At 43.7% G+C, this 27,860-nt stretch overlaps 1 protein-coding gene across 1 annotated transcript in view; it reads left to right on the plus strand.

Moving 5' to 3' along the window:
* Positions 1–27,816, plus strand: part of tle2b (TLE family member 2, transcriptional corepressor b) — an 82,765-nt gene extending 54,949 nt beyond the window's left edge. Inside the window, exons 7-20 of the mRNA XM_047342795.1 lie at positions 2,070–2,250; positions 3,888–3,904; positions 7,213–7,353; positions 9,037–9,090; positions 14,877–15,044; positions 15,330–15,480; positions 15,900–16,069; positions 17,176–17,252; positions 18,393–18,642; positions 18,947–19,194; positions 19,707–19,850; positions 20,896–21,050; positions 21,467–21,543; positions 24,424–27,816. Of these exons, the coding sequence (XP_047198751.1) occupies positions 2,070–2,250; positions 3,888–3,904; positions 7,213–7,353; positions 9,037–9,090; positions 14,877–15,044; positions 15,330–15,480; positions 15,900–16,069; positions 17,176–17,252; positions 18,393–18,642; positions 18,947–19,194; positions 19,707–19,850; positions 20,896–21,050; positions 21,467–21,543; positions 24,424–24,531 (1,941 nt within the window). The 3' untranslated portion in view covers positions 24,532–27,816. The remainder of the gene's footprint in view (positions 1–2,069; positions 2,251–3,887; positions 3,905–7,212; positions 7,354–9,036; positions 9,091–14,876; positions 15,045–15,329; positions 15,481–15,899; positions 16,070–17,175; positions 17,253–18,392; positions 18,643–18,946; positions 19,195–19,706; positions 19,851–20,895; positions 21,051–21,466; positions 21,544–24,423) is intronic.
* Positions 27,817–27,860: the final 44 nt, after the last annotated feature.

The following is a 27,860-nucleotide window of genomic DNA, read 5'->3' on the forward strand; positions in this document are numbered from 1 at the left end:
GAAGAATTGATCGTCAAATAGGTGAAGCATCAATGTGAACAACCCCCTTGATGTTTAGTGTTTGTGTCTCAGGCGGTGATGTTGATGGTGAACATTCAGTCAGTCAGACATTATTTTAGAAGCTAATGCTGGGAACCTTTGATGCCATGATATGAATGAACATGGCTAATGGACAATATCAAAGTGTTTTCCTGAAAATGTAATAGAAAATTGGTTCTTTGAAGTATTCTGTTTTTAGGTGTTAATGTTCACTGAGTGAGCCAACATGTAAAATTCAGATATTAAGAAGAATCTCATCTGGAAGACGTATTAATACACTGTAGGAACAGCCCTACATATTTGCATCTTTTTTGAAAATGTTTGACGTACCTATTTTAACTGCTCGTTAAGTTTTGGGGCAGCAATTGATAACGCCCCCTGCTGCTGGTAGTGTAAATGAGAAACTGTTAATATAGAGAAATGCATTGACATTATGTGGGAGCAGGCTTCTTTTCAATGTGGCGAAAGCGGAAGAAATCAGTGATTATTATCGATTCTAATAACACTTAAACTCATCAGAGCACAGATCGCGTGACTCACAACAGTATGATGTCCAATACATGAGTTACAGCCCAGTTGTGTTGCTCTGGTCAACTTGCTCTCACGTCCTGCTGCGCTCTCAGGTTCCAAAATTTGTCTCTGTTTGATTTAATGTGAATCGGTACTCTGCAGTACCAATGTAATTCGGTCGGTACCCTTAAATCTGCACGGTTCAGTACCCCCCCCAACACACACACACACACACACACACACACACACACACACACACACACACACACACACACACACACACACACACACACACACACACACACACACACACTGTAGTACACACATGCAGACACTGGGATGCTCCTGAGTGTTGCAGTAGATGGGGCTTTCCAGAGCTTGTCAGAGCACTGATCACATTACTGTCTACTTAAAGCCCTTTGTTCCTCCCAGCATTACAAACACCGCTGTCACTAATGTGTGTGTGTGTGTGTGTGTGTGTCTAACGCACCTAAACACAGACACTGCTTTTGCTAAGGTGTGTGTGTTTGTGTGTGTGTGTGTGTGTTTGTTTGTGTCTTACACACCAGCTTGACAAGACAACACATGAAAACACATCATAATGCTCCCCTCAGGATAATAGCCTTTCTTTATCTGTAGCTGCCTCTTTGCTCTCCTCTCTCTCTCTATCCTCATCTATCTCTTTATCCTCTCTCTCTTTCTCTCCCGCCCCTCTGTGTTTTCATGTTCCGTCTGGATTTTCTCACCCCTCCTTTTGTAATCTTTTATCATTCTCTACCTCGTTTTGTGTCCCTGTCCTCATTTGTCCTCTTCCATTGTTTTTGCTCCGTCTTATCTTTTGCTCTCTGTGCCACACACTTTCTCTTCCTTCCTGCGCTCATTTACCCTCGCTCTCTCTCTATTTTCTCTCTCTGCTCATCTAATACTTCTGCACTTTTCACTGCTTCCGCCATCATTTCCTTCTGTTCCTCCCCAACGTTTACTCTCTGACTCACACATTTTTCCTTCCCTCTCTTTTACCCTCTGCGTTTTCCCTTGGCTTCTTTCTCTCTTTTTTCCTCCTGCCTTTCCTTCAAAATAAATCTCACTCATGGCCTCACTCTTTACTTTCTCCACTTCTTTCCCTCACTTCTTGGTTTCCATTTCCAATTTCCCTGCGAATCCTGAACATGTCTTTTCCTCCTTCCCTTCTTTCCTCTTTCTCATCCTTTGTGTCCACCTCTCTCACTTCTTTTAATCCAATCATTTATTTCCCATCCTATCAATCTATTTCTATCGCTCTCTCATTGTTGAGCTCTATATGTGGATTTCATTGAATTCACCTCCTCTGTTCCTCTCGTCTTTTCCACCTCTATCTTTCCTCTTCTCAATTCCCTTTTGTACTGTTTTCTTTTTTTACTGCTCATTTTCTATCTCTCTTTTTTTACCCTCTCTATTCTAACCACCCAACAACCTTATATGATACAATCCCTCCCCAATCCCCCCTCCCTCCCCGTTCCCTCCTTTCCCTGTGGCCACAGCAGCAGCAGCTCCAGCACCTGTCTCACCACGCCCCCGGCATTCCCCTGACACCACACCCGTCAGGCCTGTCCCTGGGCGCGGGAGGATCGGGGCTTCTGGCGCTGACCGGGGCCCTGGGGGTCTCAGCCCACCTCGCATCCAAAGATGAGCGCAACCACCTCGACCCTGAACATCTTCGAGGTAAAGGACTGTGGACTTTTAATCCTTAATTTTATCACTCAAATCATGATTTAATGTTCTGGCACGATTGCCTTCAGGAGACACATTCAGGACGAGCAAAAGGATAAAAAACTCTTTCATAACTGCTTATTAAAATCTAATTAATGAAAACATATTCATGTATTAAAAACTAATAACTGTGACTCGTTCCTGATTGTCATTAACTAGAACACATTAGAGCCGTGGTTTAAAGGCAACCCAAAGTTCATCGAATTAATATTCTGATTGTTATTGGAGAAACTATCGAGTATTTACCGCAGTATTTGACCCAGAAAGTTAAAATGTTCTTAGTTAAGACCTTATGGGTTTTTTTTCCTTACAAGACTCTGCAGCCCTAAAGTAAATCAAAGTGGTTCTGCAGTGAAAAATCTGTAATTTGTTTCAGGCCAGTCTACACAAAATGTTTCATTATTGAAAATCAATTACATCATTGAATCTTTTTGAGAAGATGTTTTGCAAGTTCAATACAAGATGCACAGTAACAAACTCCTAAAAGCTGCTTTCAGACATGCACTGAACTCTGGATAATCTCCTGAAATTATCCGGAGGGGGGGATGTGAGAACATGGACATTCTCCAGAGTTTCTCCTGCCAGCCTCTTCCTAGTCCATGTGAGAAAACAGCACGAGAGTCTGCGGAGGGTTCTCCCCTATGATGATGCCGTTGCTAACACGCGACAGAGTTTATTTCTGAAAATGGCTAATGAAAGCAAAAGATATCACACTTTGAAAAAGGATCTTTCTTTCCTCTTAAAATGTTTGTTTTACTGCACACACACGTGTATGTTTATTCCAGTTGAATTTATTTTTATACAATCTGCACAAAGCTGCATTAAAGTAAATTCTGACAACATCTGCAGAAATAACAATAGATCATTTTATGGTTTTAAATCAGATAAATTCAGAGTAAAACCATAGATTTATTGTGGCAAGCAGTTTTTTGTCATTTGTACAGCAGCTCACCTTTTGGACTCATTTTGAACTTCCTGCCTTAGATCACTGTCATAATATGGACAGACGTATTCATGGCGCTTGTGTAAATGCAGGAGAGACTCTTTCTCCCAATGAACTTTCATTCACCCTGATAGAATATCTTATCTTTGAGCTCTGTTTCAGGCATTGAGCCAAGAGAGACTTTCTCATGAATAAACCGAAAGCTAGAAAGAGGAAAAAAGAAAATGGTAAAAAAAAAGAGGAGGAATGAATGAGAGTAGAAAAGGGGGAGAGATAAAGAGATCAATGTGTTCATATTGGCGTGTTAAGCATCTGTGTGAGAGCGTTGCACGTCTGCAGCTGTGTGTGTGTTTCTGTTCCTCCATACGAGATGAAGAATGAGAGAAAAGATAGTGAGCGCTGAAAGAGGCAGCAGGGGAAGACAGCGAGCTTTGTCTGGTTGGGGAACAGGGGAGAGGAGACTGAAAAGCACAATAGTGGGTCTGTATCTTTATTAGAGAAGAGCAGTCGCAGTTCGGTCTAACCTTGGCCAACGAGGGGAATGTTGTTGTTATTATCTGGACTGACGTCAAACTTTCTTTCTTTCCCCTTTTCTCTTTTCTTTTGTCTCTACTCTGCTCTCTTCCCTTTCTCTGTCCCATCCCAGAGGGAGCACCCAGCAGGGTGAGTAGCTGTGTATGTGTACTCCACACTCGGATTTGTGTGTGTGTGTGTGAGACAGTGATAAACTGAAGGAAATTGAGACGCACTGTAAAATGGCCTCTAAAAAAGGGCCGTGCATTGCTGGAGTTCATCCAGGAGCGCCACAGCTCTGACACCAGCACAATGGCTGCTCAGTGCCATCAACCTTGAGCTTCTCAAGGTTTTCTACATCACACTAACATCTGATCTCACTGTGTTCCCCACGTTATCTGGAGGAAAGTACAAACTGAGTTAATGGATGAACAAGCGTTTGTTTATCAGCGCCATAAATGTTCCTGTAATCTACAAGATTTACAGAACAAATGAGAGGATTAAACCCAATTAATTTCTAATGATGCCCCAAACACACCAGTTAGTGTCTGTAGAAGGAAAAAACTAATAAAATAGATACAACAGCAGACATTCTTAAGTTTGAAGTCACCAGATATTACTGAACAACGAATGCCACTAATTTCAATTTAAAGATTCCAGACAGAGCCTGATCTGCAGTATCATTATACATTTGCATCATTTCATTCATGCAGTGTAGTGAAACCACTGAACAACACAAACCACAGTGTGTTTCATCCCGCTTCAAACAATGAAAAGATCAGACCTCTAGAAGAACATGCTTTTCACAATCGGCTTACGCACTTTTGTATTTCCATGTCATTGGACTCAGAAAAGAGTTAACAGGGAAAGACAATGACGTGAAAACATGTCTCTCTTAGTTGAGAGAGTAACAACCTTATTTTCTTTCTGCTGAAGAGATTGTCATAATAATCTGAAAAATAAATTCCCGACATGGGAAAGTTCATATGCACGTCACCTCAAGTTGGAACGACAACTTGGAAAGTCGGCAAACAGTTTGGTACGTGAGTTGCCAAGTTGCTGACATTACCACTTATCAACCATTTTAAAGTCCCATCCCAGTAGTTTATCACACTCACTCAAAAGGTTTGTCCCCTTATGGCCTTAAAATTGCTTAAATGTACCTTCACACCTTCCGTACTCATTTCGTGACTGGGATCTATGAATAGTCCAATATGGCCCCGCCCCTGCTCCCCTGTCTTCCCACCCTTACGGCGCCACCTGCAGCTGAGGGGCCTTTTCAAGCAACTTAGCTCCACCCACAAGTTGACAGGATTAGTTTCTTAGGTTTGTGACATCACAGGCCCTCAATGTCAGACTGGCATTCGGTTACTGGAGTTTTACGGGGGAATACTCAGCCACAATGCTGACTGCTTATTTCTCTTAAAATACATAAAAATCTAATTCATCTTAAAAGGCAGAAGGGGGACAACTTGATTTTCATCAGAGGGAGACTTAAACATAATTTTACAATCTGCACTAAATAGTAGTTTTTAATGTGAACTTGTCACATGTCCATCTCTCCAAAGCACTTAAGACCTGACTTTTAGCCAATTCAATTCACATATTTGCATATATTTTAAATTATTCATATGCCTGTCCCACCTGATCCTTCTTCTTTGCTCTTTGACATCATGCAGATATTACAAAGCGGTGCCGAAGTGTAGTTTAAACGCTATAAAAACAGAGATACAACACATTTTGTTTACAGCGTCCAGGTTTTTTCCACATTCCAACTTCAAGGCACATGAAAACTCAGAAGTCAGAACAACAACTTAACAACTCGGGAAATGGGACAATCCGAGAACAACGTGAATGTACAGTTAGTCGCTGTGCAATAACACAGAAAGTTTGAAGTTCGGTTCTCTAATTAGGTGTGATGGGATGTGAGAAGCTGGTGTTTGGAGGTAACCATAGCTGAGGGACAAAATCAGCTCCATCGTGAGACAAATTGACTGAGTAAATGCAGTGAAACATAAAATGAGGAGGTGTTCATCTTGCCTCACAGGTTTCGCTCATATTTCATGTCACTGGAGTTAAAAGTCCCTGATAATCGCCATGAGAATTAATGCAGTGCAAATGGGGTGATTGAAATTCAGTGGACATCTACGGCTCATCCTATTCTCCCTGACTGCAGATTACTCGGTGAACAGTGTCGTACTGAACTGGCCGCAGTGAACGGCTGCCGATCATCAGTGTATCTGTTGATAACACAGAGAGAGAGAGAGGAAGGAAGGAAGGAAGGAAAGAACGATGGAAGGAAGGAAGGGTGGTTAGAGAGTGAAATTGGAAAAAGAAAGAAGAGAGAAACTACAGAAGAAAAAAACTAGAAAAATAAGGAGGTATAGGTTTAAAAATACCAGCAAGTCTTTGTTGTGGCTTTTATTGCAAAATGAAAATTTAAGAGCGCCACTGACTATACTCTCCCTCCATCCCTCTCTCTCTCTCTGTTTACACTGAAACCCTTAGCATAATTTAATTGCCAAACACAATGCTGATTGTTAAGCACCAGGAAAATAGTTTTCACATGAGCTGGGGTTTGTGCAGAACTTAGCCAAGCATTACGGTGTTTGGGAAGGGAGGGGAAAAGAAGGGGGCTGGGGGAGAGATGCATATCAATTGGCATTTGTTGGAGAGCCCCGCACGGGTAAAACATGTTGGAATTTTAAATGGAGGGGGGGTTAAAAAGAAAAGGGACAGCAAGAGGAAGTCAGGAGAAGCGAGAAAGGAGAAGAAAGAAGAGAGGGAAGTTTGTTGAGCTGCACTGAGGTCCATTGTGCAGTTTCTCCTCTCCTCTGTCAGCGCTCCTTCCTGTCGGCCCCGTGGGCTCCTTCCTGTGTGAGTCATTGGTGTGTTAAGCCCTCACTGTTCTTGTCCTGCCCACATGGGGACAGAGAATGACAAGTGGCCCTTGCCGAACCTCTGGCCCCTGCCCCGACGCAAAAAACAACACAATGCTTTGATCGGCTTCTCTGAATCCCGAGGACCGGGCCGGGCTGTAGTGTAAATCTGCCTGCACAGCTTTATTGCCTTATAATGAGAGTCATATTTTACATGAGGGCTGGTGTGTGGAGGGGAGAGCACTAATTAGCTTTATATTGTGTCCTGTGTGCTTCTGTGGCTGCGTCTTGACCTGTGCTTACGTCTGCTGTACCTGCAGTAAGCTGCTGTGTGTGTATTATCATGTGTGTTTTTATGGGGATCTTTGTTAATGTGTGTAATTCTGCCTGTTTACTCATCCTGGTCTTTCCCTGAGCTTATGAGTGATTGTGTACTTATGACCCGTTGAAATGATAAAAAATAAGATGTTAAGTGTTTTTGTGTCAAACGTACATGTCAAATTTTCACTGCCTGTCTTTGCCGTGATAACTGAAGCATGGCGTGTTCATACTTCCATTTGTGTCCCTGTCTCTCTCCAGAGTAAGTCAGTGTCATCAACAGACAGTCAGCCCACTGAGGAGCGGCAGGGCCCGTCAGGAGGCTACTCCTCCTCACAGGGAGGAGCTGAGGCCAAGCGGAGGCGCTGCGATGACAAAGAGCCTCTCCCACCACACTCCTATGTATGTTTCCTCATACGATAAGATAAATGGAGGCTACATCCATAAAACCACGTTTGTGTTTGAAAACGCAAGCAATTATTCCAGCAATCTGCGACAGTGCCTGTGTCCAGTGGGTCGAGCATGCCTTCCTGTTCGCATATCACATGACCACTCACGTCCAGTGTACGTGAGTGGTCATGTGATATGCGTTTACAGGCATTTTAGTGTCGACAGGGATTCAAACTGCTACAGAGCTGATACAAAACGCTCGTGTGAACTCTGATCACGGTAGTTGTTTTCAAATGAAGACGTGGTAGTATGGATGTAACCTTAAAGGATGCGTGTGCAGATGCCAGAGCAGATGCAGCAGCACGAGTAGAATACAGCAAGAAAATAAGCAAATGAAAAACCTTTTAAACTTGCTTCACTTAATTAAAATGAATGCTGTTAGTGTATTTTTGGTGTGTATGTTTGCATAATGTTTACAAATCAGTTCACAGAAAGTCACACATACACCGAAGATGTTACAAAGCATGTATGTGTGTGCATGTGTGTCTATGACATTATAGGCCACATGGGGTTCGGGGCCCCGCAGCCAATCAAGACTCTTGTTTGGTTTGGATGGGTCCAAAGGGGAAGAGCAGGGAGCCAGAGGCGATGTAATGCCAGAAGAGAGACGGCCAGGGCAGATAGCTGTAATGAATTAGATGGCTGTGTGTCTCCAGTCTGCAGGATTGATTGACACTGGGAGTCTGTCTGTGCGAGACGGCCTCCAGCTAAATTAGTTTGGCATCAGCAACAGTCCAAATCTTCACATTAGTTCACAGCGAGAACAAGCACCGATAGTTTCCACATTCCGAATGTTTTTCCTCTCTTCCTGCCTGTCGAGCCACATTATGGCTCCCATTCCTCTCTGTTTGCCTTCAGCTCCTCTATATCGCTGTCTGTCTCTTTATCATCGTCTCTCAGTTTCCCTGCTTTTCCCTCTCACTCTTGGTCTTCTTCCTGTTTTATTCTCGGTTTTTTTCCATTTTTCATTTCTAAATGTCTTCTCCCTCCTCTCTCCATCCCTCTCCCACTGTCTGTTTCTGTGTTTTCTGTTTCTAGGAATAGGCAGTAGACCTAGCCCTGTTATGGCTCCGTATAATTAGGTACTGATGTCACTCCACACTGATGTCAATAGGAATATCAGGCCATGATCACATCAAAGCGCTGTTGCCATGGTGACTAAGTGCCATCGTTCTCTCCCCAGAAAAAAAGGGAGAGAAAAAGCGAGAGATAGAGAGACATGGCTAGACGAAGAGGAAAAATGTGCCATAGATGGAGAAAGAGCAACAGTGTGTGTGTGAGTGTGTGTGTGTGTGTGAGTGAGTGACAATGAGAGAGAAAGAGGCCGATCGAAGTAGTTCTCTTATGAGGGAGATGTTTGGTAAGAATATATGGTGGTTTACTGTATCTTTGTTAAATGTTGCATGGTGCACAGACAGAAGGAAGCAAAGAGTAGCCACAGATATTTATACATTGACCAGTTGTGTGGACTTGTGCGTCTGTGTGTGTTTCCATCTTCATTATTAAACTTCTCTGTGTATACATTCATTATGCTGTGTGTCTATGTGGGGGGAACAAAGAGAAAAATGCATCTTATTACAATAAATATTGAGAAATCCTCTTTTTTAACCTTCTTCTGTCTGCTGTGCTTCTCAGGACAGTGATGGGGACAAAAGTGAAGATAATCTTGTGGTGGACGTCTCCAATGAGGTGAGTTTCCTGTGTCTTATTGAAATGATCTTTGACATCCTTGTAATTAAACGTGGCTATAATCTATTTGTTTTATATTAACAATGGATCAGACTAATACATGGATGTGAAAGGAGTCACTCATGATGAAACCACAGAGAAATGAGCTCTTCCCCTCAGCTCTACTGAGCATTATAGTAGCTTCAGCAACAAGCTGGTGAATACTGTGCAGCATTTAGCGTCTATAGAACCTCAGGACGTAGTGGACCACAAATCAGAGCAAAATAGAGTGACCTGGAATTGTATTCACCAAGTGGCAAGAAACGTTGCTCCATATCTGGTGCAGGTTTAAGTAAGCATCTTGCTAACATCTTAGGTGAACACCTTTATCTCAGATGGGGGTTTTTTTAGCAAGTATTATTAAGAGTGTAGAATGAGGATCCAAATCTAAATTTTTCTTAAATTAAATGTATATTAGGGTCTGTTGTTTACATTAAAAACTAAGCCAGAAAATTACACTTAATCATTTAAAACCTGTCAATCAGAACCTGAAAAAAACCCGAGTGGTTTGGGTCGGTTTGTCTATCGGTTGATTTTCATAAATTGAAGTCATAAATCTCACAGAAAGAAATTTCTTCATCACAAAATCGTTTCTTCTGACCTCTTCAAAATATTTCGCCTTCACTACCAGTGTTTACTCATAACCTCCACTATGGAAAATATGTAACTCACTGACAGAATTCACACTTTGCTCTTTCTCCCCCTACATCACCTCACAGTAAACCCTTATGCAAGAGTTGTTACAAAAAACTTTGAATTCTTTACAAGCCGCCTTTATCCGACAGAAGTTCTCTGGCTACTGTGCTGCAGCGCACAAATGAATAAAGCATAAATCCAACGTTGGGAGGGTCAGTGCTGCTCACGGGAATAACTATAAATGTACTTGGCACAGCTTGGAACCACCCTCTGTCCTCTGCATAACCCCGACTCTCCATAGTTCAATTTCACTTGTGTGTGCAAGTGTCTGAAGTTTATAATTGAATTTGGTTTGATTTTACGACACAAATATATTTCATTTCAGTTTCCTTGGTAATTTTTTCGAAGGGATTTGCTCTTTTTTCTGTCCTTTTCCTCTTTCTATTTTAATATTGCACACAAAAGAAGAACCTGTCTGGTGTAAAAGCAGAAAAAAAGATGACAATTGTGGGTAATGTCAGGGAAAGGTTGCCTTCTGGTGAATTGTATGTGTTTGTGTGTAGAAGCCATGTAACTCAGAAAAAGTGTCAATAATCACATGGCGCTGTTACTGAGAAAGTAACCAGAACATGAGTGAGGGCGGGAGCCTGAGGAATAAACATGAACTGTGTCCAAATTCCTATGGGCTGCGTAGACTGCGAACACCAAACCGAATGAGGATTTCCATAATTTGCGTCACCGGCTTGTCCCGCCCTTAACGCTGTCACCTAGCAACAGAGCTGCAGTTGGACACAACAAGAAACTTTTTATGTCCCTACGTTTTTTTCAAAGCTATTGCGCTATTTGGTTGAGTTGAAACCTTTAAAGTCGTTGTGTACCGTCGCCATTATCTCTTTGAAAAGCAGTTTGTCACTGAAGCGCAATGAATCCTGGGATATGTTGGCCCTGAGAAGGATCAACCTATTGGAGCCTTTGTTGCTGAGGGATGGAAGGACACATTTGTCAGTCGCATTTGTAGCAGCCTTCGAAATGGGACAGCGTAGTCGCTGTGACGCAGCCTTTAGAAGTTGGCGGCCCCTGAAATGGGTCAGAGTGGCGGTTCCACTTTGCTAACAGATTTAATTTCATAATTTCATACTTGATTAATTCATTTATTTTATTTTAGCTAATTTGCAGGCAGTGATTATTATTTTATTTCATTTATTCCAAATGTTACACACTAGAGGGGCTGAAACAATCCTTTGCATTATTCATATCATCTTTATTTTTCAGATCAGTAGATTGATTCTTTGGTCAATGAAATGTCAGAAAGTAATTATTGTGCTGGAAAAAAACATCCACAATCCTTATTGATTTTTGTTTTCATATCTTTAATTCAAAGGCCAAGAAAAGCAGCAGGTTTCACAGTTGAGAGTCTGGAGCTCCAGTATTTTGCTAGAATTTGCCTTTTTTTTTTTAACAAAAGCAATAAAACAATCTCAGCTCTACTCATCCACACACACACACACACAAACACAGCACTTTAGTTGAGTTTTTGTTTAGCTTGCTCGTTTTAATATCATTCACCTATAGTAACCTTGGTGTGTTTGTGTGTGTGTCTGCTGTGTGTAGTGTGTGTGTGGATGTGCGTGAGATGTGAAATGAGTCAGCAGGTAAGGAGCTGGTTCAGCTCTCTGCAGCAGTTTCCTTGTAAATAGGAAGAGCTGCTATGTAAGCTCATTATCAGCAGCCGCTGTTTGTGTTCTCCTCTCGTCAAGTGTCTGTCTAAACCCGGGCTGGGTGATGACGACTCAGCTGACATGTCACAGTGTCTACAGTCACACATCGTCACCATGGACGATTACACGAGGGGGAGGGGGATTCACCATTATCAAGGTGGTGTGTTCTCAACAGACTGAAAGCTATGTGGACAAATAGAAAGCAAAAAAATCTAATTGAAAAAATAACTATCCTCAATATTATCAAATTAAGCAATAGTTGGTAGTTAAAAATACTCATGAATGACACTTTGCAGAAAGGTATTTTTCTAGTCTCATTCAGACTGGAGTACATGACCGTCACATCCCTTGTTTTGTGTTTTGCTGGATTATCCTCTTTAGATCTTCACCATTTAGGTGGCATGATATTCATGGTAGACAACAGAGTGGCATCCTGGTTTACTATATCCTTTGTGGAAAACAGCACCCGTTTTTTTCAGTGTTAGAGAGTGCAAACTTTGTGGAGTGGTGCTTCCAAGCAAAGGGAACTTTTCTCCAGCTCTTCTTTGAATGTCCTGAAAGAGATGACTCTTCAGTGTTTGTCAAAGTTGGCTTTGATCCAAAGTTTTACTGAAGTTCCATCTCAGACATCACAGTATAGAGTCACAGCCATGTCGCATCACCTGACCTGAATGTTGCTGTGGAAGGGATTTAGCGGGTTGTGTTCAGAAACAGAACTGGGGCACGTTCAATCTCAAAACCTTTTACACTGTTGTGCTGCGGTTTCCGGGGTGAACGACACGTTCGCTCAAAATGGTTTCAAAACAGGCTTCGAGGTACGTTTTCTCTCATTTGGTGGGGGGTGTTTGAGGTGTTGCCAAATCAGCAGCGACATACAGTATATATAAACCCTGCCATAATAAAAAGGCAGTGACCCAATGGATTGTAAAGCAGCTGTTGCTTGGTGTTAGTATCAGTTGAAGGTGGTAGAAGCATATATTTTCCGAAGGCAAAACAGAGACTGTAACATCAAGAGTATTTTGAAGTATTGAAAAGGTATTTAAACTTATATCATCTACCTCTGAACTTGTTCCACAAGAACACAAGAAATGCTTTCTCATCTGCTGTAGTTGTAACTCTTGCGTATCGTAGCAGAGTGTTCAATGCACCACAGTTTATGTTTAAATTAAGATTTTGTTACACTTTGTCCGGGCTGAACGCAGCCCTGGCGTTTGATGTATTCTTATATAAGAGGTGAATTGCAGTTCCTTTACATTGAACATTATTGATAACTATACTGGGTTCAAACTTGTGATTATTACTGTCAACCATTAGTGATGGACAATGATATGGCACAACCCTATAGTCCAAACACACATTCAATAATCCTTGGTCCACACATTTCTTTTCTCATCTACCTCGTCTGTGTATATTTCAGTTCTCTTTCCAACCTCTTGAAGCCTCTGCTCTTTCCTTTCCATCTCTCCACCTCGTTCTTCCCTCCTCTCTTCTCTTAGATAACTGCAGTCTGTTTAGTTTAATATATGCAAAGCCGTTTATGCCCCTGGAATATTTTAGTTCTTTAAATACTTCACGCAGTGTACAAAAATACAGTGTGTTTTATCTAAGCCCTCTGTATTTTGATATTACACACAACAGCGAAACTGGTCTCTTGTGTGATTTGGAAACTGGTACAAAAGCAGAGAGAGAAAAAATTGTGACAAATGTGGGTAATAGCAGAAAAAGGGGAGGGATGGTCTCTGGTGAATTGTGTGTGTGTGTGTGTGTGTGTGTGTGTGTGTGTGTGTGTGTGTGTGTGTGTGTGTGTGTGTGTGTGTGTGTGTGTGTGTGTGTGTGTGTGTGTGTGTGTGTATGCATTTGTTTGAACATGCATGCAAGCTTGTGCGTGTGTATGTGTACATCACCTTTTCCGTGTAAGTGTGCCTACGTGACATTTACCTGTGTGGTTGTTTGAGGTGATGATCTTTGTGTGTGTGTATGTATGTATGTATTGTGTGTGTGTGTGTGTGTGTGTGTGTGTGTGTGTGTGTGTGTGTGTGTGTGTGTGTGTGTGTGTGTGTGTGTGTGTGTGTGTGTGTGTGTGTGTGTGTGTGTGTGTGTGTGCGTAAGCACTAAAATGTCCATGCTGAGCAGTGTGACCCAGTGAGAAGTGCTTACTCCAGCACTCTGCTCTGCTTGGGGAGAGGCAGCGCTGGCTCAACAGTGGAGGCTGTGGCTCCAGTGATAAAAGCAACATTATCTCCAGGTCCACACACGGCTCAACCAGCAACAGTGACACTCCACTGTTTCATGTAATATTCCCTGAGCTCTGAGTCCTCTTACAAATCACAAGACACACTGTGACAGCGGACGGTATTTTGTAACTATTAAGTAAGAATCGGCACCATTTTCCTATAAATAAAATGAACTTTATTTATAGCCAGCTGTTATTACTGAGTAAACTGTGTCTATGGTCCATTAAAGCTGTTACACATGCTGGCACACAGGGAGAGATGTTTCTTTGTAACAGCGTTTTAACTTAAATAGAAGATATGAGACAAAATACAGGAAGAAAAGAACAGAAAACAGTCCTGCATTGAGAGATATATGGAGCTATAATGGTCTGTGTTTGGTGCTTTAGGTATTTACCACCACCAAGGAGGTTTCACCTCTGTCCACACAAAAACTACTGCACGGATTATCACAAAACTTGGTTGAAGGATGTGGTACGAGTCAGGGAAGAACCAATACAACTTTTGTGCAGATCAAGGGATAGATCCAGATCCAAAATATTTGTGAGTTTGTGTAATTTGGTGCAGATCAAAATAGAAATCAGAATCTATTGAATTTAAATGTGGTTTCATAAGGGGACTGTTGGGCCTTGGCAGAGATATAAACACTACTGAGTGTCATACTAGTTCAAATTCAATCCAGGTTAAGGAGAATACAATTGTGAAGGTTTATCAATCACCAAAACATTGCATACTGTCACTTTTCCAGGAAGGATTTTACAACTCACATGATTTAATCTTTTGTAAACAGGGGAACCATTAATTATACATTATAAAATAATCTATCAGAAACGTGTGGTTATGTGTATTTGAATGGTCGGTGCAGTACCAGTGTGTAGGAAATGCTGTGGAAAAACACCATGGTTAAACTGTTTATCATTAAAAATGTCACTACAATAAAATAACTGGACCTTTATATACGAGAATCACTTCCTTTAAGAGAAGACATCACAGTGATGAAATGCTGCAGAGTGGACACTGAACCTGACAGACCTGAATTCAGCACCTTGAGGGCCGAGACTCAAATTGAGCCACAAAGTCGTCACAGCACTGTGTGACCTTCACAGGCGGGAAACAGGCCAGGACTTTAAATCATCTTTTTCCATTTGTCTTTGTCATCCAGGAGCCGAACTCTCCTGCAGGCACCCCTCCTCACTCCCCACATGGGAACGGTTTAGACCGGGCCCCTACCTTAAGGAAAGAGATGCCGGGGTGCTCGAGCACAGGAGAGGCCCCCTCCACCCCAAATCCCCGCAGCCCCACCCCAGGCAAGGCCAAGGACCCTTCACAGGTGAGACAGATAGAGAGATAGCAGTGTAGGGATTTACTGCTCCCTGCTGACCTGGAATATTTGTTTGCTTTTCCTTCATTTTGACATGTGTTTATTTTTAACGTGTTTGGTAAGACCCTTTCTTGATAAAATTGTTTTTTTCCACTTTATACTTTTAGGTAGTCTATGTCCCATTCCTGTTACACATGATGCCATCACTGATTTGTTTAAACTGGGATAATGAGAGAAGGCTTGAGCGAACCATGTGATATGTTTTGCCAAATCTTTTGTTTGACTTCTCTACAGATGGATAAGTCCCAGTCTCCATTGTCTAAGTCTGGCACCCCGTCCCCTTCCCACCGTGAGGCCCTTACCCCAGGAACCCCTGGAGCTCCTGGTCCCAGCACCTCCTGCCTTCGTCTGGTCAGCAAAGCAGCCACCAGTGCAGACCCCCTCGGTGAGACACCGGCAAGATGACATTTTAAAACTTAAAGTAGAAAATTCCTTGATCTGCCCCCTGATCCAGATCCACACGTAGATTTAATAGGTTCTTCCCTGACCCATAACACATCCTCTCTCAGTTTCGTGGTAGCTGTCTTGAATTATCTGCATAATCTTTCTTACAAAAAGTGAGATTCCCCTGACTAACTTTGTGCTCTGGAGCAAGGCTCCTAAACGCTATCTCCTCTGTAACCAGCTGTGAAAACTATTGTTGTACTGGGCAGCTCCCTGGTTCGAATAATCAAATATAGTTCACTGACAGAAAAGGTTATCCATTCTTCTCAGCCCCCCTGTGACTGTGCTTGTGTACTGTGTACTGCTCCCTCTCTTTCCTTCCATCCCTCATCCCTCCCTCCTCTTTCCCTCCCTCCCTAGCTCTCCGCAGTCCCATGTCTGTGCCCCCTGGTTCATACCCAGCTCATTTTGGCGTGGTGTCCCACGCAGGACTGAACGGGGAGCTGGCCAGCCCAGGAGGTTTTGGCGGAGCTCTAACTCTCTCCCCACAAATCAGCGCGGCAGCCAGTGCCTACTCCCGAAGCCCCATGGTGAGTAAAGGCCAAACTACTCTTCCCTGTCAAGGTTTGATTTATGGTTCGGTATCAGGTCTCACCTTCTGACTGTCAAAGCATGGCCTCAGAGCTAGATGAATGTGTTCACTGTTATCAGGTAGAGTTGTGCATTCATTTTACATCCAAACTTATCGTGTTTACATTCTCTGATTCACTTTGATGAGGAGTGACAGTGAGAGAGAGAAGATTTGCAGTTAAATGGCAAATCTGGGTCAGAAAATGTTAACTCGTGGAGCACATGTTAGTGTCAGAACAGTCACACACTTCCGCAGAGTTTTCAGACCACAGATCTTTGTTATATTCTCACTCCAGTGTTTTCAATCTACTTTGTTGTAGAATGAATTTGGTGCAACTTGATTTTTGTTAGTTCTTTATCAAGCCAATCTGGGAGTCTATCGATTATTGTCTGACAATTAAAAAGCCTCTAAGAGAATAGACCAATATTTTGAGGCTTCTGGTGTAGACAGTCTATATCTACATCTTCCGTTCACCATTTACAGTCTAACTAGTCTCTTTTATCACATGTGATGAACGTTTCTCCACACAAAACATAAACAGCGATACTTTTTGTAGGTGCGGGTCCAGACGTCAGTTTGGCTAATCTCTATTAACAGCTAGCTTCAGGTTAAATTCAATTAAATTTTATTTGTATAGCACCAAATCATAACATAGATAATCTCAAGGCACTTTACATAGTAAGGTCGAGACCTAAAAATTATGGAGAAACCCAACAGTTCCCACAAAGAGCAAACACTTTGGTGACTGTGGAAAGAAAAAACTCCCTCATTAACTGTAAGAAACCTCCAGCAGAACCAGACTCGATGTGGGCGGCCATCTGCCTCCACTGGTTGGGGTGAGCAGAATGCAGATACATTAAAAAACCTCAAGCCGATGCCGTTCAGTCAATATGTTCAACCTCTTTTTCTCTTCACACCCACTGTGAACCTACTCAAATATTATTGGTCAAACTAGAAACGGAAATCTTGTCTCTCGCCTACAGATTCTTCATATTCATATCCAGCATCTGTTTATTCAGATTATTGTCAGGCAACTAATTGTGTCCACTCTTTTGTTCCCACCAGGTGGCGTATGACTCTCGATCTCACCTCAGAGCACCAGGGCTGTCCTCTTCTCTGCCGGGCTCCTCTGGAGGAAAGCCGTGAGTTTTAACCTCACACACATATACACACATTGAGATTCACTATCGGGTTAAATGTAAATTAAACAGTTCAGTGGCAGTTGAACAGTTTTCTTTTTCTGTTAATAGTGATTAAAGGGATAGTTCACAGAAAAAGGTAAATTCACCCATTCTCTACCCACCACTATGCCGATGGAGGGGTGGGTGAAGTGATTGAGTCCACAAAACACTTTTGGAGTCTCAGGGGTAAACAGTGTTGCAGCGAAAGTGACCTCTTCTTCAGACATAATGAAACAACAGTAAAAAAACGTAACTTACACTGTGTTTTAAGCCTAATTGTCCACAACCGGAAGTAGCGATGCTAGCAGACGTAGCGATGTGAACGAGCATCCTGTGCGTGCTCTTGGGCGACAGTGTGTGCGGTTTTCCAGTGCTGGATAATTAGTGAATTTTAAATTTTTCGTTGAACTATGCCTTTAAGATTGAAACATGCGATAATTGAGCATAATACTCAATCACACATGGATGGGAATCCACATGAGTGCTTTGTGTTTTTATACAAGACTTTTCAGTGGTCCTCATTTACTCTGTCTAACACCTGAAAGCACCTGGATACTGGAGATATTGTCCAGACCTCGTTCTCCAACACAACATGCACATGTCCTCCGACCTTTGCCGTCTGAAGGTTATTCTTGTTTTCGTCATTTGTTGTGGAGCAGCAAATCACTTATGCGGTGCTAATTTGAAATCATAAACCAGCCTCGCCTTCCAACTGCTACAGTATCGATCGGCCATTAGCATGCCACGCTGACTCTGCCCTGTAATACAATCTGCCATTTTGCATTCCTGCCCACGGCCACTGTGGGACAAGTTATTGCCAGAATTGAGGCAAATATTACTGGAGCGTTGAGGCCATTGTGGTGGTGTCATACTTCACAACTTGCACATTTGAGGTGTGTGGTTCTTGACTTATGTGTAGGTCTTCTAGTTGCACTCACACATTTATTGATTGATACCTTGTCCTATCTGTCTTTAGCCCATTTCTCCTGCACATCAATCTCCTTCCCAGTACCTACCCGTCCAAATTCAGGTTATTTTTAGCTCTATAGATCTAAAGTATTGATTTTTTTTTGGTTCCCTTTCCCCCCCTCTTCTCTCCAGCGCCTACTCGTTCCATGTGAGCGCAGACGGCCAGATGCAGCCGGTGCCCTTTCCCCCCGACGCCTTGCTGGGCCCGGGAATCCCTCGCCACGCACGTCAGATCCACACCCTGAACCACGGGGAGGTGGTGTGCGCCGTCACCATCAGCACCTCGACACGACACGTCTACACTGGAGGGAAGGGCTGCGTCAAGGTGTGGGACATCAGCCAGCCGGGCAGCAAGAGCCCCATGGCCCAGCTGGACTGTCTGGTGAGACACGAGGGAGGTGGAAAAACAGAGACATACTTGAGTGTTAGAAATAAAGATGGACACACTGATTTACATATGAGCCAGACAAACTTGTATGTACACTATATTCAGTAAACCTATTTAGTTTTATTGACTGCGTTGTCTCTCCTCCTTAATTCTGATAACTGTCATCATCAAAATGTCCACTTTCATTTCCACAACGTCCTCAATTATATCATCATCTGTCCCATGAGGCCTCAGTCTTTGTACTTAATGCACTTACAGCAGCCATAATCTAATTGGCTCTATTATCTGGTCCAATCAGAACAGGGACAACTACATCCGCTCCTGTAAAATCCTCCCCGACGGGCGAACACTGATCGTCGGCGGGGAGGCCAGCACGCTGTCCATCTGGGATTTGGCCACACCCACCCCCCGCATCAAGGCGGAGCTGACGTCGTCCGCCCCCGCCTGCTATGCTCTGGCCATTTCCCCCGACAACAAGGTCTGCTTCTCCTGCTGCAGCGACGGCAACATCGTCGTCTGGGACCTTCACAACCAGACGCTGGTCAGGTAAGAGAGGAGAGAGAGCGAGAGAGGACAGTGGAAGGAGGAAAAGAACATAAAAAATGTTGGTGTCTAACCAACACAAATAGATTATTGTCAGGAGAGACCACAGAGGGGGAGAGGAGGCAGGCTGCAGGATGTGGAAACACTTCAGCAGAAGTAAATAGAGGAATGTCAATAAAATATGGAAGGAGTGAGGGGGCAGTCTGGGGCCTCCTCAGGTAACTGCAGGGTCAGGTGAGAAGCTGGGGGGGATGAAACAGTCAGAGTTTGGCAAGGTAGGACTAAAAGGAAGAAGGAGAACAGGAGGGAAGATTGTGGAAAGGCAGAGAGAGTCAGATGTGGGTGGTGTGATAGGGGCCATGGGGAGGGGAGGATTAAAATATATTTGGTCTGACATCTCCAAGAGAAAAGAGAAAAAGAAACACCTAGGAAGTCTGTAGAGTGAGTGTGCACGCAGGTGTGTGTATTCATCTCTGAACCTCCAGTGTGTGTGTGTGTGTGTGTCCTCCCTGCAGGCAGTTCCAGGGCCACACAGACGGAGCGAGCTGCATCGACATCTCCAACGACGGAACCAAGCTGTGGACGGGGGGACTGGACAACACGGTGCGCTGCTGGGACCTCCGAGAGGGACGGCAGCTGCAGCAGCATGACTTCACCTCGCAGAGTACACACTCACTCATTCACACACACACACACACACACACACACACACACACACACACACACACACACACACACACACACACACACACACACACACACACACACACACACACTCACTCACTCACTCACTCACTCACTCACTCACTCACTCACTCACACACTCACACTCAGGTAAAAATCAACATCTAACACGTAAATCTCTTGGACATAAACACATGTACACACACCTAATTTTTCTTCTTTACAGGCACAGTACATCACAGGGTCAATGTCAGATAACACACACACACACATACACACACACACACACACACGACACACAAATCTTTCACAAGGTTCACCTCACAAATAAACTTACACTCACAAACACACACATCATGACCTCACCTTGCAAGTATTGACAACAGTACACACCAGCAGAAAGACATATACAAACACAACAGCATGATTTCACTTTATAGATTTAAACACACACACACACACACACACACACACACACACACACACACACACACACACACACACACACACACACACACACACACACACACACTGTCTCTCTCACTCCTTACTGTCACAACAGAGCTATAGAGTTGACCACAGTTGTCAGATGAGTTTCGATCCACCGTGTAATGACTTTCTCTCTCGCTCACCGCCTCTCTTCATCCACCTCCCTCCCTCCCTCCCTCTCTTGTTATTCTCTCCCAACATCTCTCTCTTTATTAATTCATTCTATCTTTACCTCTATTTTGCATTTCACTCTTTCCAATCCTCACTCATCACCTTTATCCTTTTTCGTTGATGTCTTACATCCCCTCATTCCTTCACATGTCCTCCCTCTCTTCCATCCATTGATCTCTTTCTTTCATCGACCTTATCGTATTTCCTCCCTCATCTTTCCTCACATCCTCTCTCATACCACCTTTGTTTTCATTTCTGCCCCTTTATGTTCTCTCCATACCTCCTCCTACTCCTCTGTTATTTCTGTTTTTACTCTCTTCCTGCGTTCACCTTCCTTTGATTCACATCTTTCCTGCATCTGCAGATCTTCTCTCTGGGCTACTGTCCGACAGGCGAGTGGCTGGCTGTGGGAATGGAGAGCAGCAACGTGGAAGTCCTGCACGTCTCCAAACCTGACAAGTACCAGCTGCACCTCCACGAGAGCTGCGTCCTCTCCCTCAAGTTTGCCTACTGCGGTACGGACACGCACACGCACACACACACACACACACACACACACACACACACACACACACACACACACACACACACACACACACACTTGTCTATTTCAAACAAAGATCTGGAAGATCTGAAAACTAACTCTTCAAAGTCGCAAGAGGCACAACCATCACATGACAGTGTGTAACATGACCTGCACAGCGATCCGAAGTCCTGTCGTGTGAACTTGGCATAACCTGCCAAGTTTGGCATACATTTTTCGAACATATTTGCTCCTATTGTATTGTACTTTGTATTGTTCAGTATATTATGCTTCACCCTTTTCCTTTGTTTAACCTGCAGCACTGTGTATGTGTGTGTGTGTGTGTGTGTGTGTGTGTGTGTGTGTGTGTGTGTGTGTGTGTGTGTGTGCATTTCTGTGTTATTTCAGGCAAGTGGTTCGTGAGCACAGGAAAAGACAATCTGTTAAATGCATGGAGGACACCATATGGAGCTAGTATTTTCCAGGTGAGAGAAAAGTTAAATGCTCAGAAGATGTTTACGCTCTGTGCATGTGTGTGTGTGTGTGTGTGTGTGTGTGTGTGTGTGTGTGTGTGTGTGTGTGTGTGTGTGTGTGTGTGTGTGTGTGTGTGCGTGTGTGTGTATATAGTACATACTGGTATGTGAAGATATACTATATAGGCATGTGTGTAGTTGGGCTGCAGTTAACTTGCTTGTCAGTGTGGCTGGCTCTGTTGAAGTGATCTCAGCTTCGTGTCATCTACACAAACACACACACAGACACACACACACATAGTGAACCCTCGAGGCAAAAGATAGAAAAAGAAGAGTGGGTTCACAGGGAGAAAGGGTACGATAAACATTATTCTTTTTTTATTCCCGATTTGTTGATCCAAGGTTTAGAGAAGGCAGACTGCCACACACACACACACACACACACACACACACACACACACACATTTACACCCACACACACAATTCAATTGGTCTGTTTGAGGAAATGTTGAAATATGAATATACAGGGATGCTGTATTTTTAGCTGAGCCAATTCATCTCGGTGTAAATGAAACTGGCGAAGGGAGATGAGCAGACTGTGTGTGCATGTGTGTGTGTGTGTGTGTGTGCATGTGTGTGTGTTTGTTTGTGTTTGGGCTCATTTTCATGTCCTGGTGGAACTGACTCCACGGGGACTTGTGTCAAAAAATTTTGTTCCCCACAGGTACCGGATGCTGTTTGTGAGTTAAGGCCTGGGTTTATGGTTCGGCATTCATTTGTTGTGGTGAGGGTAAGGGGCTAGGGAATTATGTCAATGAGTGTCCCCACAGGGAACGTGGGACGTGTGTGTAGCAGGGCTGGCGGCTCCTGTCTGTCTCTGTGGACCTGAAGGAGAATGCTGCCTATCTGCTTTGTTATTCTGATGCCAAACGTTTCTCGTGCCAAACAGCTCCCTCCTGTCATTGTGTTTTTAGAGAGCTGCTCTCTCTCCTCTTCCCCCTCTTTCTGGTTCATCACGGATCTCTCCATTCTCTCTCTCACCCTCTGCTCCATTTCACTCATTTTTTCTCTTTCTCCCTCCTTGTCTCTGTGTTTATTGTCGTCCTTCCTGTTGCTCTTTGCTCACTTATATCTTTCTTCTCAATCATCTCTCTGTACCTCTACCCTCTCTTTTTTTTGTCCTTGCCTTTACGTTTTCCCCCGTCCTCTCTATCCAACCTTTCATATTTTGCAATCCTTTTTTTCTTAGACTACCCTTTCACTTTATTCCTCTCATGTTCACTTTCCCTTCAATATCCTTCTCTCCTTTTTTTTTATCAAATAAGCTTTATTAGAATGTATGTTAACTTTACATTATTGCTGAAGCCTAGCTACACATTACTGAATACGATATATAATCTGTTTACATTAAAAGAAAAACAATAGACAGTCCCAAGAGGAGAAATCTCCTGAACAGTAAAAATACTACAGACACATATAGATGAAAATAAAACAGTGGATCAAGGGAGTGTCTCTCCTGAGTTTTCCCTTTGATTGACTCTGATTTTGCAGCCAAGAGTTTTTTTCCAGATTTTCCAAAATGTATAAATTAAATTGACTCATTTGTATGATGGGGGAGTCTCTGATTTACTGTGTGATGCTGCTGTTGTATTAGATTTGATGTTGTAAGTTAATACATTTGGTGAAATTAGTTAAGAAGAGCAGCTTAAGTGTAAGTTTGCAACGTACAGTGTCTGACTGGCAATAAAGAGGGACGCTGCATCTCATAACCAGAGGCATTTTTAGCCCAATAAATCATATATTTATGGTGTTGATATGGGTTCATACATTCTGATGCAGATTATGATATTAGTTCCTTTAGCCCTTTATTTTTCTTTTTTAAGAGCCAGGCAGACATGTAGTATTGTTGGGCCTTGATGGAGGTATTTAGTGCCATTTTAGTTTCTGCTCGATCAAAGCAACCCATTTCGTTTTCAGAAATCAGACAAACGCCGTAATGCTTGAGTTTTTATCTCCTTTTCTGTCTCTGTCTCTGAAGCTTTACTCTCCGTCCAAACTCATCCTCTGGCTTGTCTGTGCGTCCCTCCCTCCTGAACGCCCCCTTCTCCCCCTTTCTGCTAACTTGGTATAATATTATGGATCCTGTGTGAGATGGCCCCTCACCAGTGGCTGGATGATTGACAGCCCTGCTGTGCCTGTAGCACAAAGGGAGGGAGGGGAGGCGAGATAGGGGAAGAGGAGTTTAGAGAGGAGGAGGAGTCGACATGAGAGAGGGGGGACAGTGAAAGCAAAGAAGGAAGACGAGGAGGAGAGTCTGGGAATGAAGGAAGGAAGATAAATGATGATCGAGCAGTGAGAGAAAGAGGAGGAGGAGGAGGAGGAGGAGGAGGAGGAGGAGGAGTGGATCCTCTAACGCCAGGTGCCCGGGTCTGGCTTCCAGACAGACGCAGTGAAAAAAGAGGAAGGATTGTGCATTTTGCTTGTTCATGCAGACCATCAGATTTGTGCTGCTACTGATGCTTAAACCTACAGTTAATGAGGCTGCATCTCTCCGGAGAGGGAGAGAGAGAGGGCGAGAGGGAGGGAGGGAGGGAGGGAGGAAGAGAGAGAGGGAGAGAGGAAGAGCCTCATACTGAAGCAGATGAATGAGTCAGCGTCCTGGAGCTGTGGAGTTGTCTGTTTGGAAATAATTGCCGACTGTTTTGAAATGCAAATATGTCTTGAATGATTGAGTATTAAGTGATGAGTCATATCTTTTCTAACATCTCTCTGTGTTTGTTCCTCTCCTTCTGTCTCCATCCATCTATCATCACATCCCTCTCTCTCTCTCTCTCTCTCTCTCTCTCTCTCTCTCTCTCTCTCTCTCTCTCTCTCTCCCCCACCCCTCCCTAGTCCAAGGAGTCCTCATCTGTGCTGAGCTGCGACGTCTCCCCGGACGACAAGTACATAGTGACGGGCTCCGGGGACAAGAAGGCCACGGTGTACGAGGTGGTGTACTGAGGGCCGGGACGAGATGGCGAGGGCAGGACGGAGACTTTGGGGGGGGGGTGATTGAGAAGATGCACCCAGTTGCCAACTGCTACCAATCTTCATTACATCATCATCGACAGCAGCAGCGGCACCTCTGTCTCAGTCCTCTTGAGTCCTTCTGACCCTCACCCCTAATACATCTCCCCTCTCCCCCTTTTTGCTGTGATATAAGCTACTGTAGAAGCTCCCTAATGCCCCCTCCCCTCTTCCGCCTTCCACTTTGAGCCCAAGGATGAGGCATGATAGCGCACAGAGAGAGAGAGGAGAAACAGCGAGATAAGAAGGACAAAGGAAAAGAGCAGTGGAGCATAAAGATAAGGTCGGGAGGAGAAAGGAGGGAAAGACGAGAAGAAAGCGGGAGTGCGGAAGGAAGAGGAATAAATGAGAGGAAGAGGAGGACAAAAAGAAGAAGGAGGAGGAGGGAGGCAGGCTAATTAGGGCTGTTTCCAGATTAAGAGCTCAGTGGAAGGGAGGCCCCCAGAGGAGGCGCGGAGTGGCACTGTGGGAGCGCCAGCCAGGAGCACTGATACCACACAATCGATTCATTAGCCAGACAGTGGAAGCCTTAATGAGGCTGACGCCGCAGCTCGCTCTCCGCAGCGAGAGGTGTCAGGAGCTGGGGAACGATGACGCTCTGAGATGGAGGGGGCCGCTTCAGATATCCACATACATGAAACATAGGCCCTGCTCACAGTACACACACACGAACACACACACTTGGGTACATCCCCTTGAGGTAATCGTAGGAAGAGAGAAACACACACAACACACAGAGCACCCAATTAAACATTCATCGCCGCACTCCCCATCTCACTGCTTAATATCTATTTTATTTCTGTCTGACAAAGGCAGCGTCTAATGAGCAGCCGAGTCAATGGGATCCTCCCGGGGCCCCGAGACACAAACAGAGAACATCAGCCGAGCTGTTCCCTCTAATTCCTCCGGATTGTTCTCCTGACACCGGGCACCGCTCTCACTCTCATTACAGGCACCGTCAGCCAGATGACGTAGCACCGCGCGGCAACTTCACTGTAAGGCAAACAAGAGGCCAAATTAACACCACCCTGCCGCGCTGTCATCAGCAGCCAACTACGCAGCGACTAATCCGGCTCCTTTCAAACCTCATGCAACACGTGGCTGTTTTTATTCACAGATGAGATCACATGTTTAGTGGAGTGGTTATCTGCGTCACTGCCTGTCTGATGATGAGCCAGTGTTCAAAGTGCTCTGGCCAAATCTTTGATAAGCTGTTGATTGATATAAGTTGAAATGCTCAACACCTTAAAGGAAACATTTCGTTAAATATTTTTCAAGGCTTTCTTGCTGATATTTAGACGAGTAGACTGACACCACTCTCATGTATGTGTGCTTGGTATGAAGCCACTGTTAGCAGCCTGCTCTCTTAGCTCTTAGTGCTAAATGAGCAAACAACAAATTCCAGCACCTCAACGAGCAATAACTAAAACAAATACAAAAGTGTAAAATTTAACAAATCACCCACTATTTTTTGGTCAGGCCCAGTTGCCTGGCAACCACATAAATGTCCCTAACCACAGACTGTAAATAAAGATGGACGACACGTCTCCATTTCCTCCTGTTGTACAAAGATATAACCAAAATATCTCAGATAGGGGTACCGCCATCTTGTCCTTTTTGACGTCAGAGTCTATATATGCACTCGACCAATCATGTCAGTCTCAGCTGTCAATCATGACGTTGACCATGATTTTATAGCATAAAATATCAAATTAAAAAGCAAATAATCAGTAAAAGCGAGCACTTGAACCAGTTTGATAAGAACTACCTAAAATGACAGTTTGAGTTTGGTCCATGCCCCATAAGCTAACATGGAGGAGGCAGGGTATATTAACTATACAGCAGCCAGCCACGAGGGGGCGAACAAGAGGATTTGGCTTCACTTTTGGGGAGCTGTCACGTCGTCCATCTTTTTAAACGGTCCATGGTCTCTGGACAGAGCCAATTCCAATCTGTGTGCTGAGGCAAGTCAGCTGCTGGCTCGCCAGTCGTCTCATCTAACGCGATGCAACAAAGCCAATGAGCATATTTCCCAAAGCGCCACTTTTTTTCTCTAAACCTTTTTCTTACTTTTGAATGGTCCTTGTATCAAACTCTAAACTGGCAGGCAAACAGTAAATCAGAGCTCTGCTTCTGTAGAACATCCGTCACCAGTGTGTAGACTAAAAAAAAGCTTTTTTTATTACTCATTTATTTCAGTATTTTTTATGAATAGCTCGTCTTATGTAACGATATCTTTATGTTTTGGGGGGTTGCCTATGACTGCGTTTGGGTTCGGGGAAGAGAGGGACACACTCACACATGGAAACATACGACAACAAAAAAAATCTGTTTCTTTTTTTTTAATCAGTGTATTTTTATCCTCGGTGATTGTGCCAGACAGAAGATTTATAACATCAGCGAGAAGGAAAAAAAACATCCTCCATTTGGGAGAAACGTTCCTCTGTCTACTGTTTGTTGTTTTTGTTTTATTCACCCTTTTTTTCAGAAGTGGTAGTGAACGTACTGTCTTCAGTCCTAACTGTGTGATTATACGACGTTTCTGTTGCGTCTGTGGTCATTGGCAACGACACGATGACGCAGAATTAGCCATCAATGAGGTCCCACTTGTTACTGCATGCTTGTTGCACTACAAGTCCAACTCTGCCAGATAGAACCAGATTCATCTGTTCATTTTATTCCACAGGTACATTGAATGGTCTCATATCCTCCGTTTTACAGAAGGAGGAATCGTAATCTTACATCTCAGTATGCAATTTAGTGAAGCTGTAAAAAGTTCTTGGCGAGACGTGTCCATGTCCCTCGATAACGCAGGATATAATCACGAGGGACTTCTGCTTTACCAGCAACGAGTAGAGATCATCTGTACAGTTTAACGCCTCCGCCTGTCTCTTTCCCGTCCTGTCAGCCACAGGCAAGACCTCAACGACTCTCATACACAAGCTTGTATACTACTCAGAATGATGCTGTATAATGGCTATGCATTTGGTGGTATAGCGTGAATATTTTGGACATTGTATTTGATACTCTTCTTTAACCGTCACTAATGTCTCTCTCTCCACTGCCTCTGCTTTCTGTTCCAACAGTATAAAAACTCACGTTAAGTTCCTCTTCTTTTTTTTTAATGCACTGTGTCATCCCTCCTGATACATCTCCTCATGTGCTGTACAAGAAAAAACTATGTGTGAAAAATAAACCAAACTTGTGTTCATCCTTTCAGGCGTCTCCCGCGTTGATCTTTTTAGTGCAGAAGGTAACGGTGA

Source organism: Hippoglossus stenolepis, chromosome 14 (genome assembly GCF_022539355.2).
Source record: "Hippoglossus stenolepis isolate QCI-W04-F060 chromosome 14, HSTE1.2, whole genome shotgun sequence".
Lineage (NCBI taxonomy): Eukaryota > Metazoa > Chordata > Actinopteri > Pleuronectiformes > Pleuronectidae > Hippoglossus > Hippoglossus stenolepis.